The sequence below is a fragment of the Babylonia areolata genome, chromosome 9 (genome assembly GCF_041734735.1).
Source record: "Babylonia areolata isolate BAREFJ2019XMU chromosome 9, ASM4173473v1, whole genome shotgun sequence".
NCBI classification, from domain to species: Eukaryota; Metazoa; Mollusca; class Gastropoda; order Neogastropoda; family Buccinidae; genus Babylonia; species Babylonia areolata.
Genome location: NC_134884.1, coordinates 49,945,643 through 49,960,020, shown reverse-complemented (window position 1 = coordinate 49,960,020; position 14,378 = coordinate 49,945,643). Strand labels below are relative to the sequence as shown.

At 47.0% G+C, this 14,378-nt stretch overlaps 1 protein-coding gene across 1 annotated transcript in view; it reads right to left on the bottom strand.

Annotated features, from left to right (window-relative positions):
* LOC143285568 (cyclic nucleotide-binding domain-containing protein 1-like) overlaps window positions 1-14,378 on the bottom strand; it is a 63,556-nt gene that overhangs the window by 12,134 nt on the left and 37,044 nt on the right. The window contains exons 9-12 of the mRNA XM_076592960.1: window positions 11,665-11,743; window positions 11,402-11,534; window positions 4,299-4,408; window positions 2,314-2,464 (exon numbers count right to left, since the gene is read on the bottom strand). Of these exons, the coding sequence (XP_076449075.1) occupies window positions 2,314-2,464; window positions 4,299-4,408; window positions 11,402-11,534; window positions 11,665-11,743 (473 nt within the window). The remainder of the gene's footprint in view (window positions 1-2,313; window positions 2,465-4,298; window positions 4,409-11,401; window positions 11,535-11,664; window positions 11,744-14,378) is intronic.

Genomic DNA, 14,378 nt, shown 5'->3' with positions numbered 1-14,378 from the left:
GGCAGTCAGCTTTCCTGTCAGCACCTCGCCTCCATATTTGTTGATGTCGGCCTGGATTCCATCCGCTCCTGGTGCTTTTCCTGGCGTTGTCAGCTTCAGGGCCTTCTGGGTCTCGGCCTTGGTGGGAGGGGCAGCTAGCGAGTCACTGACTGGTAGCTGTGGGAGGGCTGCAATTACCTCGTCAGATACGGACGAGTCCCTGTTGAGGGTGTTGAAGTGCTCTGCCCAGGGGGCAATGATGTCTTTCTTGTCTGTCAGGAGGGTGGTCTGGTCCAAGACTCGGACAGGGGTTGATCCTGTGACTCTCGGCCCATACACAGCTCGGAGACCATCATGGAAGGTCTTCATGTCGTGAGCATCAGCAGCGGACTGAAGCTCTTCGGACTTTCTCTCCCACCAGGTGTTCTTCATCTCACACAGCCTCTTCTGTACGAGTTGCTTGGTTTGCAAGAACTGGTTCTCCTTCCTCTGGCAGTCTTTACTGGAAATGTGATCCTGATGCTGTATATGAAGTGTGTTCAGGAGCTTGGACGATTCCAGAGTCGTTCTCATCAAACAAGTCTTTGTGGCTCCTCTGTACAAAGCCGAGTGTGTCAGCTGCTGCTGTGTACACAGCATCTCTAAAGGTGCTCCATACCTCTTCTACATCAGTCGATGCATGAATTTCTTGGAGAGCTACTTGGATTTGCTGTTGCATCACGTCCTTGGTGATAGGTAGGCGGTGGGTGTTCAGCTTCCTAGGGGGTTTCTGCCTGGCTGGTTGGAGCTTGCATGCAAGTCTGATGTTCATCTTGCTGCATACCAGGCGATGGTCTGACTAACAGACTGCTCCTTTCATGCAGCGTGTAATGGAAACATCACCTCTGTCCCTCTGCCGGACAATCACATAGTCCAGCATGTGCCATTGCTTGAAGCGGGGTGCATCCATGTGTTCTTGTACTTGTCCACTTGTTGGAAGAGGGTGTTGGTGATGGTCAGTCCATGCTGCGTGCAGAGCGAGAGCAAAAGCAGTCCGTTGGAGTTGCACTTGCCAGTGCCGTGCTGTCCTAGGACTTTTGGCCACGGGGAGAAGTCCACGCCAACGCGGGCATTGAAATCCCAAGGATGATCAGCCTGTCCTTTCTGTCTACTGCTGAAATGGTGCGGCTGAGCTCCTCTTAGAAATCTTCATCAGGCTTGGTCATCATCGGGGCATAGAAGCTGATAACTGTGGAGAAGTGATCCTTGGACAGCTTCAGACACAGGGTCATCAGCCTATCGTTTATCCCACGTGGAAGGCTGTCAAGCTGTCGTGCAAGTTTGGTTCGTATGGCAAAGCCCACGCCTGAGGTTCTTGGGGTGCCATCTGGCTTCCCAATGCAGTAGAAGGTGTAGCCCCCTCCAACATCCTCCAGCTGGGTTTCAGCGGCAAACCTTGTTTCACTCAGGGCTGCTATGTCCACCTGGTAGCGATCAAGCATTCTAGCAATGAGCGCTGTGCATCTTTCTGGTCTGTCATCTCTATCTAAGAGGGTGCGAACATTCCAGGAACCCAGAGTCAGGGCATGACTCCTGGTTCTTTTCTTCTGTTGTTTTCGACCGCTTGTGTTGGATGTCCAAGTAGATCGGTTTACTACTAGGTACTAGGTGAGGCAGGCTTTGTTTATGGATCCTTTTATCTCCCCTTCCCCATATGGGGAGAGCAGTGCTGTCCCTAAAAAGGGCTGCTCTGACACTGTGGGAGGATACGGGCGCCGCATCTGCCCCAGTCTACAGTGGACGACCATCACCCCACAGCCGCCAGCGTGCAGAGTCGTGACCAGGAACTGCCAGCAGCATCCTCTGCCTGTCCCTGTTACCATTCCTCCATCGCCACAGGGCTTGGGAAAGCTGGGTGTTGAAGGGCTAGCTCGTCGTTCCGACATTAGCCTGGTTGCCTGACCAGCACAGGTGACTTTTTTTTAGTGAGGAGGAGTTGTGCAGTCCCTTCCCCACTCTCTCGCCTGCCGACGCTCACAGTCCCACAGGTGCGGATGCTGCCACGTGTAGGACGGCCTTGGCAGGTGCAGGTTTTTTCTTCGGAGTTCCGTCTCCTAGGAGGACTTCCAGCCAAGGATAAGAGCTCCCCCTGCCCTTTGGTCATCCTCTTCCGCCTTCACAGCCGTTGGGAAAGGTTTCCTCCTCCGCCTGGTCGTTGGGAGACTTCACATGCGGCAGGTAGTACTGAGTTACATGGTACCAGTAGCAAGGGCTATGCCCCTGACCTGACTATAAATTAAGTTTACCCAATGAAGTGAGTCAAAAAAGGACACAGAAACAAGAAGCAAAGCAGACCGTGCAGTCTTTCTGGGCGCACCACCCCGAGCTCCATGTGTGTTGCCGTGACGATGGAGCAGGTGATGGGCTCCTCCAGCAGCAGACTGATCTCAGCGAAGGACGCTGACGGCCCAAGCTTCCCCATCACCACCTGCTTCGTCTTCTTCTCCTGCCCGGCACCAGGGGTGTGGGGGGTGGGGAATACACACATATACATCGTTCAGTTGCTTTTCTCTGTGTGGATGTGTGTATGTGTGTGTGTGTGTGTGTGTGTGTGTGTGTGTGTGTGTGTGTGTGCGTGTTCTGGTTTTGTTCACCATGAATCACAATCGCCTAAAACATGCAAACAACATCACACAATCCTACAGTCACAAAACTGATATTTGATCCATGACATCACACAGATCAAAAGCAGAATCAGCAACAACAAAAGCGTTGACTCTACTTATAGTAAGCAGATCTTACTTTGATCCATACAGGTCCATACAGACCTTTGTACAGAAACTAACCACAGTAAACATATCTTACTTTGGTGAATAAAGACCTTTGTACAGAAACTAACTGCAGTAAACATATCTTATTTTGGTCCATAAAGACCTTTGTACAGAAACTAACCACAGTAAATTTATCATACTTTGGTCCATAAAGACCTTTGTACAGAAACTAACCACATAAACATATCTTACTTTGGCCCATACAGACCTTTGGACAGAAACTAACTGCAGCAAATATATCTTACTTTGGTCCATAAAGACCTTTGTACAGAAACTAACCACAGTAAATTTATCATACTTTGGTCCATAAAGACCTTTGTACAGAAACTAACCACATGAACATATCTTACTTTGGCCCATAAAGACCTTTGGACAGAAACTAACTGCAGTAAATATATCTTACTTTGGTCCATAAAGACCTTTGTACAGAAACTAACTGCAGTAAACATATCTTATTTTGGTCCATAAAGACCTTTGTACAGAAACTAACCACAGTAAATTTATCATACTTTGGTCCATAAAGACCTTTGTACAGAAACTAACCACATGAACATATCTTACTTTGGCCCATAAAGACCTTTGGACAGAAACTAACTGCAGTAAGTATATCTTACTTTGGCCCATAAAGACCTTTGTACAGAAACTAACTGCAGTAAACATATCTTATTTTGGTCCATAAAGACCTTTGTACAGAAACTAACCACAGTAAATTTATCATACTTTGGTCCATAAAGACCTTTGTACAGAAACTAACCACATGAACATATCTTACTTTGGCCCATAAAGACCTTTAGACAGAAACTAACCGCATGAACATATCTTACTTTGGCCCATAAAGACCTTTGTACAGAAACTAACCACAGTAAACAAATCTTACTTTGGTCCATAAAGACCTTTGTACAGAAACTAACCGCAGTAAACAAATCTTACTTTGGTCCATAAAGACCTTTGTACAGAAACTAACCGCAGTAAACAAATCTTACTTTGGTCCATAAAGACCTTTGTACAGAAACTAACCGCAGTAAACAAATCTTACTTTGGTCCATAAAGACCTTTGTACAGAAACTAACCGCAGTAAACAAATCTTACTTTGGTCCATAAAGACCTTTGTACAGAAACTAACCGCAGTAAACAAATCTTACTTTGGTCCATAAAGACCTTTGTACAGAAACTAACTGCAGTAAATATATCTTACTTTGGTCCATAAAGACCTTTGTACAGAAACTAACTGCAGTAAATATATCTTACTTTGGTCCATAAAGACCTTTGTACAGAAACTAACCGCAGTAAACAAATCTTACTTTGGTCCATAAAGACCTTTGTACAGAAACTAACCGCAGTAAACAAATCTTACTTTGGTCCATAAAGACCTTTATACAGAAACTAACTGCAGTAAATATATCTTACATACATGTGAGTGGTCACAACTTGGGGGAAAAAGTACATTTCTATGAACAAAGAAAAAAGAAAAATAAAGAAAGCAAAGAAACAAAGGAAAGAATTGTTTACCTTCTTTCCATTTCGGAGAGTGTGTAAGACATCCACTTGGCGCAACACATGGCACTCTCCAGACTTGATGAAACCAATGAATGGTGCCTTGTAGCCCTCACTCACAATGACTGTAACAATGCACTTCATCATCACGCTTTGCTCATCGCTTTAGTTTCTGTTTCTGTAACAATGCATTTCATAATAGAATAGAATAGAATAGAATAGAATATGCCTTTACTACCAAGTGTATCGGGGTCACAAGGAATATTGGGGACGGGGGGAGGGGGAGGGGATAGTACATAACAAGGTACGAACATAAATCGAAAATCATACACAAACACAGATACAGTAGAAATTAGGATACATACAAGTGCATATCAATATAAAAACTTGTGCATATTCACACATGCATGTACTGCTCTCTCTCTCTCTCTCTCTCTCTCACGTTTGAACAGAAGCCGCATATTACATGTGGATGGGGTTGATGACTATAGATCTTCAGGTAGATGGTTGTTGATTGCACAATTCTATTTATCATACTTGATTTGTTCGAGAGACAGGGCATTGACTGCTGTGGGGAAAAAGCTATTGGCGAAGCGATTGGTTTTTGTCCTTATACTTCTGTACCGTCGACCAGAGGGGAGCATCTCGAAAATCCCAAAAGCTGGATGTGATTCGTCCAGGCTGATTGATTTTGATTTTCTGAGTAGCCGCTTATAATATATGTCTTCTAGAGAAGGTAGATCAGCCCAGGTGATCTTGGTGGCAGTTTTTACGATTCTGTTAAGGGCTGCAACTTCTGCCTTGGAAATGTTTCCGTACCAAACAGTAATAGCGAAGGTTAGCACACTTTCAATGGCTGCTCAGTAGAAATCAACCATGATTTCTTTTTTAATTCCGAACTTTTTGAGGCGCTGAAGAAAGTTCAGGCACTGTTGTGCTTTCTTAACAATTTTTACCATATTTTTCTCCCATTTCAAATCGTTGGAAATGATCAGTCCGAGAAATTTAAATTCGCTGATGATCTTTATTTGCTTGCCTTCTTTAATGATAAGTGGTAAAGGGTCAGATCTGGCCTTCCTGAAATCTAAAATTAACTGTTTTGTTTTTGATACGTTAAGATCTAATTTGTTTTGATCGCACCAGCTAACAAGTTCCAGTACTTCTTCCCTATATTTTGACCCATCACTGTTCATAATCAGCCCTTCTAGAGTAGTATCGTCGGCAAACATGACAATGGTGTTACATTCATTTTGAGTTGCACAGTCATGTCGTCACACTCATGCTTTGTTCCTGGCTTTAGTTTCTGTAACAATGCACTTCATGACAATGCTTTGTTCCTGCCTTTAGTTTCTGTAACAATGCACTTCATGACAATGCTTTGTTCCTGCCTTTAGTTTCTGTAACAATGCATTTCATGACAATGCTTTGTTCCTGCCTTTAGTTTCTGTTTCTGTAACAATGCACTTCATGACAATGCTTTGTTCCTGCCTTTAGTTTCTGTTTCTGTAACAATGCATTTCATGACAATGCTTTGTTCCTGCCTTTAGTTTCTGTAACAATGCATTTCATGACAATGCTTTGTTCCTGCCTTTAGTTTCTGTTTCTGTAACAATGCATTTCATGACAATGCTTTGTTCCTGCCTTTAGTTTCTGTAACAATGCACTTCATGACAATGCTTTGTTCCTGCCTTTAGTTTCTGTAACAATGCATTTCATGACAATGCTTTGTTCCTGCCTTTAGTTTCTGTTTCTGTAACAATGCACTTCATGACAATGCTTTGTTCCTGCCTTTAGTTTCTGTTTCTGTAACAATGCATTTCATGACAATGCTTTGTTCCTGCCTTTAGTTTCTGTAACAATGCACTTCATGACAATGCTTTGTTCCTGCCTTTAGTTTCTGTAACAATGCACTTCATGACAATGCTTTGTTCCTGCCTTTAGTTTCTGTTTCTGTAACAATGCATTTCATGACAATGCTTTGTTCCTGCCTTTCGTTTCTGTAACAATACATTTCACACTGTCCACAGAACTGAGGTGAATGTATGGATGGCACACAGAACAGAAGAGGTTCTGACACTGTCCACAAAACTGAGGTCAATGTGATGGATGGCACACAGAACAGAAGAAGTGCAGACACTGTCCACAGAACTGAGGTCAATGTGATGGATGGCACACAGAACAGAAGAGGTTCAGACACTGTCCACAGAACTGAGGTCAATGTGATGGATGGCACACAGAACAGAAGAGGTTCAGACACTGTCCACAGAACTGAGGTCAATGTGATGGATGGCACACAGAACAGAAGAGGTTCAGACACTGTCCACAGAACTGAGGTCAATGTGATGGATGGCACACAGAACAGAAGAGGTTAGACACTGTCCACAGAACTGAGGTCAATGTGATGGATGGCACACAGAACGGAACAGGTGCAGACACTGTCCACAGAACTGAGGTCAATGTGATGGATGGCACACAGAACAGAAGAGGTGCAGACACTGTCCACAGAACTGAGGTCAATGTGATGGATGGCACACAGAACAGAAGAGGTTAGACACTGTCCACAGAACTGAGGTCAATGTGATGGATGGCACACAGAACGGAACAGGTGCAGACACTGTCCACAGAACTGAGGTCAATGTGATGGATGGCACACAGAACAGAAGAGGTGCAGACACTGTCCACAGAACTGAGGTCAATGTGATGGATGGCACACAGAACGGAACAGGTGCAGACACTGTCCACAGAACTGAGGTCAATGTGATGGATGGCACACAGAACAGAAGAGGTTCAGACACCGTCCACAGAACTGAGGTCAATGTGATGGATGGCACACAGAACGGAAGAGGTTCAGACACTGTTCACAGAACTGAGGTCAATGTGATGGATGGCACACAGAACAGAAGAGGTGCAGACACTGTCCACAGAACTGAGGTCAATGTGATGGATGGCACACAGAACAGAAGAGGTTCAGACACTGTCCACAGAACTGAGGTCAATGTGATGGATGGCACACAGAATGGAAGAGGTGCAGACACTGTCCACAGAACTGAGGTCAATGTGATGGATGGCACACAGAACGGAAGAGGTTCAGACACTGTCCACAGAACTGAGGTCAATGTGATGGATGGCACACAGAACAGAAGAGGTTCAGACACTGTCCACAGAACTGAGGAATCCATGTGAGGGACTTGGAAGGGAAGGAGAAATCAAACCTTAGAATTCTTGTTTCTTGGGGGCTTTGTTAGGACAGTTGACTCAGCAGCCAAAGGAAAGATGCAGAAAGAGTACAGATGGAAAGTGAGTGTTGGGGTGAGGAGATACTCACTGTAATGACAGGTGTTGGGGTGAGGAGATACTCACTGTAATGACAGGTGTTGGGGTGAGGAGATACTCACTGTAATGACAGGTGTTGGGGTGAGGAGATACTCACTGTAATGACAGGTGTTGGGGTGAGGAGATACTCACTGTAATGACAGGTGTTGGGGTGAGGAGATACTCACTGTAATGACAGGTGTTGGGGTGAGGAGATACTCACTGTAATGACAGGTGTTGGGGTGAGGAGATACACACTGACAGGTGTTGGGGTGAGGAGATACTGTAATGACAGGTGTTGGGGTGAGGAGATACACTCTGTAATGACAGGTGTTGGGGTGAGGAGTACACTCTGACAGGTGTTGGGATGAGGAGATACACTCTGACAGGTGTTGGGGTGAGGAGATACACTCTGTAATGACAGGTGTTGGGGTCAGGAGATACACTCTGTAATGACAGGTGTTGGGGTCAGGAGATACACACTGTAATGACAGGTGTTGGGGTGAGGAGATACACTCTGACAGGTGTTGGGGTGAGGAGATACACTCTGTAATGACAGGTGTTGGGGTGAGGAGATACACACTGTAATGACAGGTGTTGGGGTGAGGAGATACACTCTGACAGGTGTTGGGGTGAGGAGATACACTCTGTAATGACAGGTGTTGGGGTGAGGAGATACTCATTGTAATGACAGGTGTTGGGATGAGGAGATACACTCTGTAATGACAGGTGTTGGGGTCAGGAGATACACTCTGACAGGTGTTAGGGTCAGGAGATACTTTCTGACAGGTGTTGGGGTCAGGAGATACACTCTGTGATGACAGGTGTTGGGGTCAGGAGATACACTCTGTGATGACAGGTGTTGGGGTGAGGAGATACTCACTGTAATGACAGGTGTTGGGGTCAGGAGATACACTCTGACAGGTGCTGGGGTCAGGAGATACACTCTGTGATGACAGGTGTTGGGGTGAGGAGATACACACTGTAATGACAGGTGTTGGGGTGAGGAGATACACTCTGACAGGTGTTGGTGTGAGGAGATACACTCTGTGATGACAGGTGTTGGGGTGAGGAGATACACTCTGACAGGTGTTGGTGTGAGGAGATACACTCTGTGATGACAGGTGTTGGGGTGAGGAGATACACTCTGACAGGTGTTGGGGTGAGGAGATACACTCTGTGATGACAGGTGTTGGGGTGAGGAGATACACTCTGTGATGACAGGTGTTGGGGTGAGGAGATACACTCTGTGATGACAGGTGTTGGGGTGAGGAGATACACTCTGACAGGTGTTGGGGTGATGAGATACACACTGTAATGACAGGTGTTGGGGTGAGGAGATACACATTGTAATGACAGGTGTTGGGGTCAGGAGATACACACTGTAATGACAGGTGTTGGGGTGAGGAGATACACACTGTAATGACAGGTGTTGGGGTCAGGAGATACACATTGTAATGACAGGTGTTGGGGTCAGGAGATACACACTGTAATGACAAGTGTTGGGGTCAGGAGATACACATTGTAATGACAGGTGTTGGGGTCAGGAGATACACACTGTAATGACAGGTGTTGGGGTGAGGAGATACACATTGTAATGACAGGTGTTGGGGTCAGGAGATACACACTGTAATGATACACACTGTAATGACAGGTGTTGGGGTGAGGAGATATACACTGTAATGACAGGTGTTGGGGTCAGGAGATACACTCTGACAGGTGTTGGGGTGAGGGGATACAGGTGATACACTCCATGAGACAACCCACTTGCTGGTATTGATGGAAAATATGCCACACAAATTACTTGTGTTGGAATGGACAAAAATTACCAGTGCTATGAGGGTAGGAAAATTACTGGTGTGTAGGCTAGGAGGGTAGGGATGTTACCATGCAGTGTTAAAGGGGTAGGAAAATTACCAGTGTTAGGAGAATAGGAAAACTGGTGGTGTTAAGCAAGTTAGGAGGGCAGGAAGGGCAGGAAAATTACTGGTGTTGGGAGGGCAGAAAAATTACGGTGCTAACAGGGCAAGAAGAGCAGGAAAATTACGGTGTTGGGGGGGGGGGGGGGGGGGCAGGAAAATTACTGGTGTTGGGAGGGCAGAAAAATTACGGTGCTAACAGGGCAAGAAGAGCAGGAAAATTACTGGTGTTGGGAGGGCAGAAAAATTACGGTGCTAACAGGGCAAGAAGGGCAGGAAAATTACGGTGTTTGGAGGGGGGGGGGGGGGGCAGGAAAATTACTGGTGTTGGGAGAGTAGGAAGGGCAGGAGAATTATGGAAGTAGGAGAGTAGGAAGGGCAGGAGAATTATGGAAGTAGGAGAGTAGGAAGGGCAGGAGAATTATGGAAGTAGGAGAGTAGGAAGGGCAGAATTATGGAAGTAGGAGAGTAGGAAGGGCAGGAGAATTATGGAAGTAGGAGAGTAGGAAGGGCAGGAGAATTATGGAAGTAGAAGAGTAGGAAGGGCAGGAGAATTGTGGAGGTAGGAGAGTAGGAAGGGCAGGAGAATTATGGAGGTAGGAGAGTAGGAAGGGCAGGAGAATTATGGAGGTAGGAGAGTAGGAAGGGCAGGAGAATTGTGGAGGTAGGAGAGTAGGAAGGGCAGGAGAATTATGGAGGTAGGAGGGCAGAAAGGGCAGGAGAATAATGGAGGTAGGAGGGCAGGAAAATTACTGATGTTGGGAGGGCAGGAAAATTATGTGTCAGGAGGACAGGAAAACCATGGTTTGGGGCAGGAAAATTACAGAGTTAGGGGGGTAGGAAGGGTTGAAAAATTACTGGTATTGGAAAGGTAGGAAAACTACCAGTGTTAGTGTTAGGAGGTTAGGAAAGGTAGGAAAGTTACCAGTGTTGGGAGGGTAGGAAAGTTACCAGTGATGGGAGGGTAAGGTGGGTAGGAAAGTTACCAGTGTTGGGAGGGTAAGGAGGGTAGGAAAGTTACCAGTGATGGGAGGGTAAGGAGGGTAGGAAAGTTACCAGTGTTGGGAGGGTAAGGAGGGTAGGAAAGTTACCAGTGATGGGAGGGTAAGGTGGGTAGGAAAGTTACCAGTGATGGGAGGGTAAGGAGGGTAGGAAAGTTACCAGTGATGGGAGGGTAAGGAGGGTAGGAAAGTTACCAGTGATGGGAGGGTAAGGAGGGTAGGAAAGTTACCAGTGTTGGGATGGTAAGGAGGGTAGGAAAGTTACCAGTGTTGGAAGGGTAAGGAGGGTAGGAAAGTTACCGGTGTTGGGAGGGTAAGGAGGGTAGGAAAGTTACCAGTGTTGGGATGGTAAGGAGGGTAGGAAAGTTACCAGTGTTGGGAGGGTAAGGAGGGTAGGAAAGTTACCAGTGTTGGGAGGGTAAGGAGGGTAGGAAAGTTACCGGTGTTGGGAGGGTAAGGAGGGTAGGAAAGTTACCAGTGTTGGGAGGGTAAGGAGGGTAGGAAAGTTACCGGTACTGGGAGGGTAAGGAGGGTAGGAAAGTTACCAGTGTTGGGAAGGTAAGGAGGGTAGGAAAGTTACCAGTGTTGGGATGGTAAGGAGGGTAGGAAAGTTACCAGTGTTGGGAGGGTAAGGAGGGTAGGAAAGTTACCAGTGTTGGGAGGGTAAGGAGGGTAGGAAAGTTACCAGTGTTGGGAGGGTAAAAAGGGTAGGAAAGTTACCGGTGTTGGGAGGGTAGGAAAGTTATCGGTGTTGGGAGGGTAAGGAGGGTAGGAAAGTTACCGGTGTTGGGAGGGTGTGGAGGGTAGGAAAGTTACCGGTGTTTGGAGGGTAAGGAGAGTAGGAAAGTTACCGGTGTTGGGAGGGTGTAGAGGGTAGGAAAGTTACCAGTGTTGGGAGGGTAGGAAATCCACTGGATGAGAGAGGCGACTTGTTGCAGAGGCTGTCGTGGCCACATCTTGTACTGAGGGCATGACATCAACAGGTTCAGCTTCTCCGTCTGTTCGCGCTGCTGGATTTGCTGCAATCCACATCAACATCAATGTGTGAAGATATGTCATTGTTTTCTGCACATGTACACACACACACACACACACACACACACACACACACACACACACACACACACACGCACTTATATACATACTTACCACAATGACTTTAGAATAATCCGTGACAGAAATCTTCAGGAGTTCACAATGGTCATCAACAGTTTTCACACTCAGCAGTCTGGAACACAATTCAACTCTGTGTATCATGTAACCTTTTGGTGCTACTGGTGTTTACGAAGAAAGGAAGGAAGGAATGAAGAAAGGAAGAAGAAAGAAAGAAGAACAGAAGTACACGGCAGGGTGGAGATCACTTTGATGCCTGGTGTACTGCTCTGCCCGTGGGACAGACCATTCTTATCCACACTTTGAATCCTGGAGTAAGTGTTTGGTTTATGTGGCAAGTCGGTCATCTACCCTCTGCATACTTCACTGTGTGTCATTTTGCACAGTTAACAGTTACTATGGCAACACATGTCCACTATAACAAAGGAGCTCTGTTGTCAAGTGGTTCCCAGGATGACAGACTGAAATACCTCTGCCCTGCTGCACGTGTTTTGTAGTGAAAACACAGAAAGAAAATATGCACATAAATGAAATGGCAAATTATATATGTGATGCAACACGCGAAAATCCAGCAAAAGTAAGAATTTATCATTTTTGACCTTTGCATATTTTCAGAAAGTTTAAGAATCGCAGATTAACATAAAAATAATAAAATATTAAAAAAAGCAAAAACAGAACTGATCTACCTATCATAGTCTATAACTTTTTTCAAAGTTGGTGTGCCCCCCAAAAAACAACAAAAATTTAATGGAGAAATCTGCTCAGGAAAATAACATACATTTGCCTAATTGAAACTTTAGAACAAAAATTACCTTGAACAAGTATGTGGTGTCAAAAGATTCAGAATTAAGTCAACTATAAATTTCTTTATGAAAAAAGCACGGGCAATTTCTGTTCTCTCTGTCCTCAAACAAGGCCAGGAATGGCGAGTGGAGAAGTGACGTCATGCCAGGAGAGAGCAGTAGAGTGGAGGAGTGACGTCATGCCAGGAGAGAGCAGTAGAGTGGAGGGGTGACGTCATGCCAGGAGACAACAGTAGAGTGGATGAGTGACGTCATGCCAGGAGAGAGCAGTAGAGTGGAGGAGTGACGTCATGCCAGGAGACAGCAGTAGAGTGGAGGAGTGACGTCATGCCAGGAGAGAGCAGTAGAGTGGAGGAGTGACGTCATGCCAGGAGACAGCAGTAGAGTGGATGAGTGACGTCATGCCAGGAGAGAGCAGTAGAGTGGAGGAGTGATGTCAAGCCAGGAGAGAGCAGTAGAGTGGAGGAGTGACGTCATACCACGAGAGAGCAGTAGAGTGGAGGAGTGACATCATGCCACGAGAGAGCAGTACAGTGGAGGAGTGACGTCATGCCACGAGAGAGCAGTAGTAGGGGAGTGACATCATCCGAGGGGAGAGCAGTAGAGTGGAGGAGTGACGTCATGCCACGAGAGAGCAGTAGAGTGGAGGAGTGACGTCATGCCAGGAGAGAGCAGTAGTGTGCAGGAGTGACGTCATGCCAGGAGCGAGCAGTAGAGTGGAGGAGTGACGTCAAGCCAGGAGCGAGCAGTAGAGTGGAGGAGTGACGTCAAGCCAGGAGAGAGCAGTAGAGTGGAGGAGTGACGTCATGCCAGGAGAGAGCAGTAGAGTGGAGAAGTGACGTCATGCCAGGAGAGCACAGTAGAGTGGAGGAGTGACGTCATGCCAGTAGAGAGCAGTAGAGTGGAGGAGTGACGTCATGCCAGGAGCGAGCAGTAGAGTGGGGGAGTGACGTCATGCCAGGAGAGAGCAGTAGAGTGGAGGAGTGACGTCATGCCAGGAGAGAGCAGTAGAGTGGAGGAGTGACGTCATGCCAGGAGAGCACAGTAGAGTGGAGGAGTGACGTCATGCCAGGAGAGAACAGTAGAGTGGAGGAGTGACGTCATGCCAGGAGAGAGCAGTAGAGTGGAGGAGTGACGTCATGCCAGGAGACAGCAGTAGAGTGGAGGAGTGACGTCATGCCAGAAGACAGCAGTAGAGTGGAGGAGTGACGTCATGCCAGGAGAGAGCAGTAGAGTGGAGGAGTGACGTCATGCCAGGAGAGCACAGTAGAGTGGAGGAGTGACGTCATGCCAGGAGAGCACAGTAGAGTGGAGGAGTGACGTCATGCCAGGAGAGAGCAGTAGAGTGGAGGAGTGACGTCAAGCCAGGAGAGAGCAGTAGAGTGGAGGAGTGACGTCATGCCAGGAGAGAGCAGTAGAGTGGAGGAGTGATGTCATGCCAGGAGAGCACAGTAGAGTGGAGGAGTGATGTCATGCCAGGAGAGCACAGTAGAGTGGAGGAGTGACGTCATGCCAGGAGAGCACAGTAGAGTGGAGGAGTGATGTCATGCCAGGAGAGAGCAGTAGAGTGGAGGAGTGATGTCATGCCAGGAGAGAGCAGTAGAGTGGAGGAGTGACGTCATGCCACGAGAGAGCAGTAGTAGGGGAGTGACGTCATCCGAAGGGAGAGCAGTAGAGTGGAGGAGTGACGTCATGCCGCGAGAGAGCAGTAGAGTGGAGGAGTGACGTCATGCCAGGAGAGAGCAGTAGTGTGCAGGAGTGACGTCATGCCAGGAGCGAGCAGTAGAGTGGAGGAGTGACGTCAAGCCAGGAGAGAGCAGTAGAGTGGAGGAGTGACGTCATGCCAGGAGCGAGCAGTAGAGTGGAGGAGTGACGTCAAGCCAGGAGAGAGCAGTAGAGTGGAGGAGTGACGTCATGCCAGGAGAGAGCAGTAGAGTGGAGAAGTGA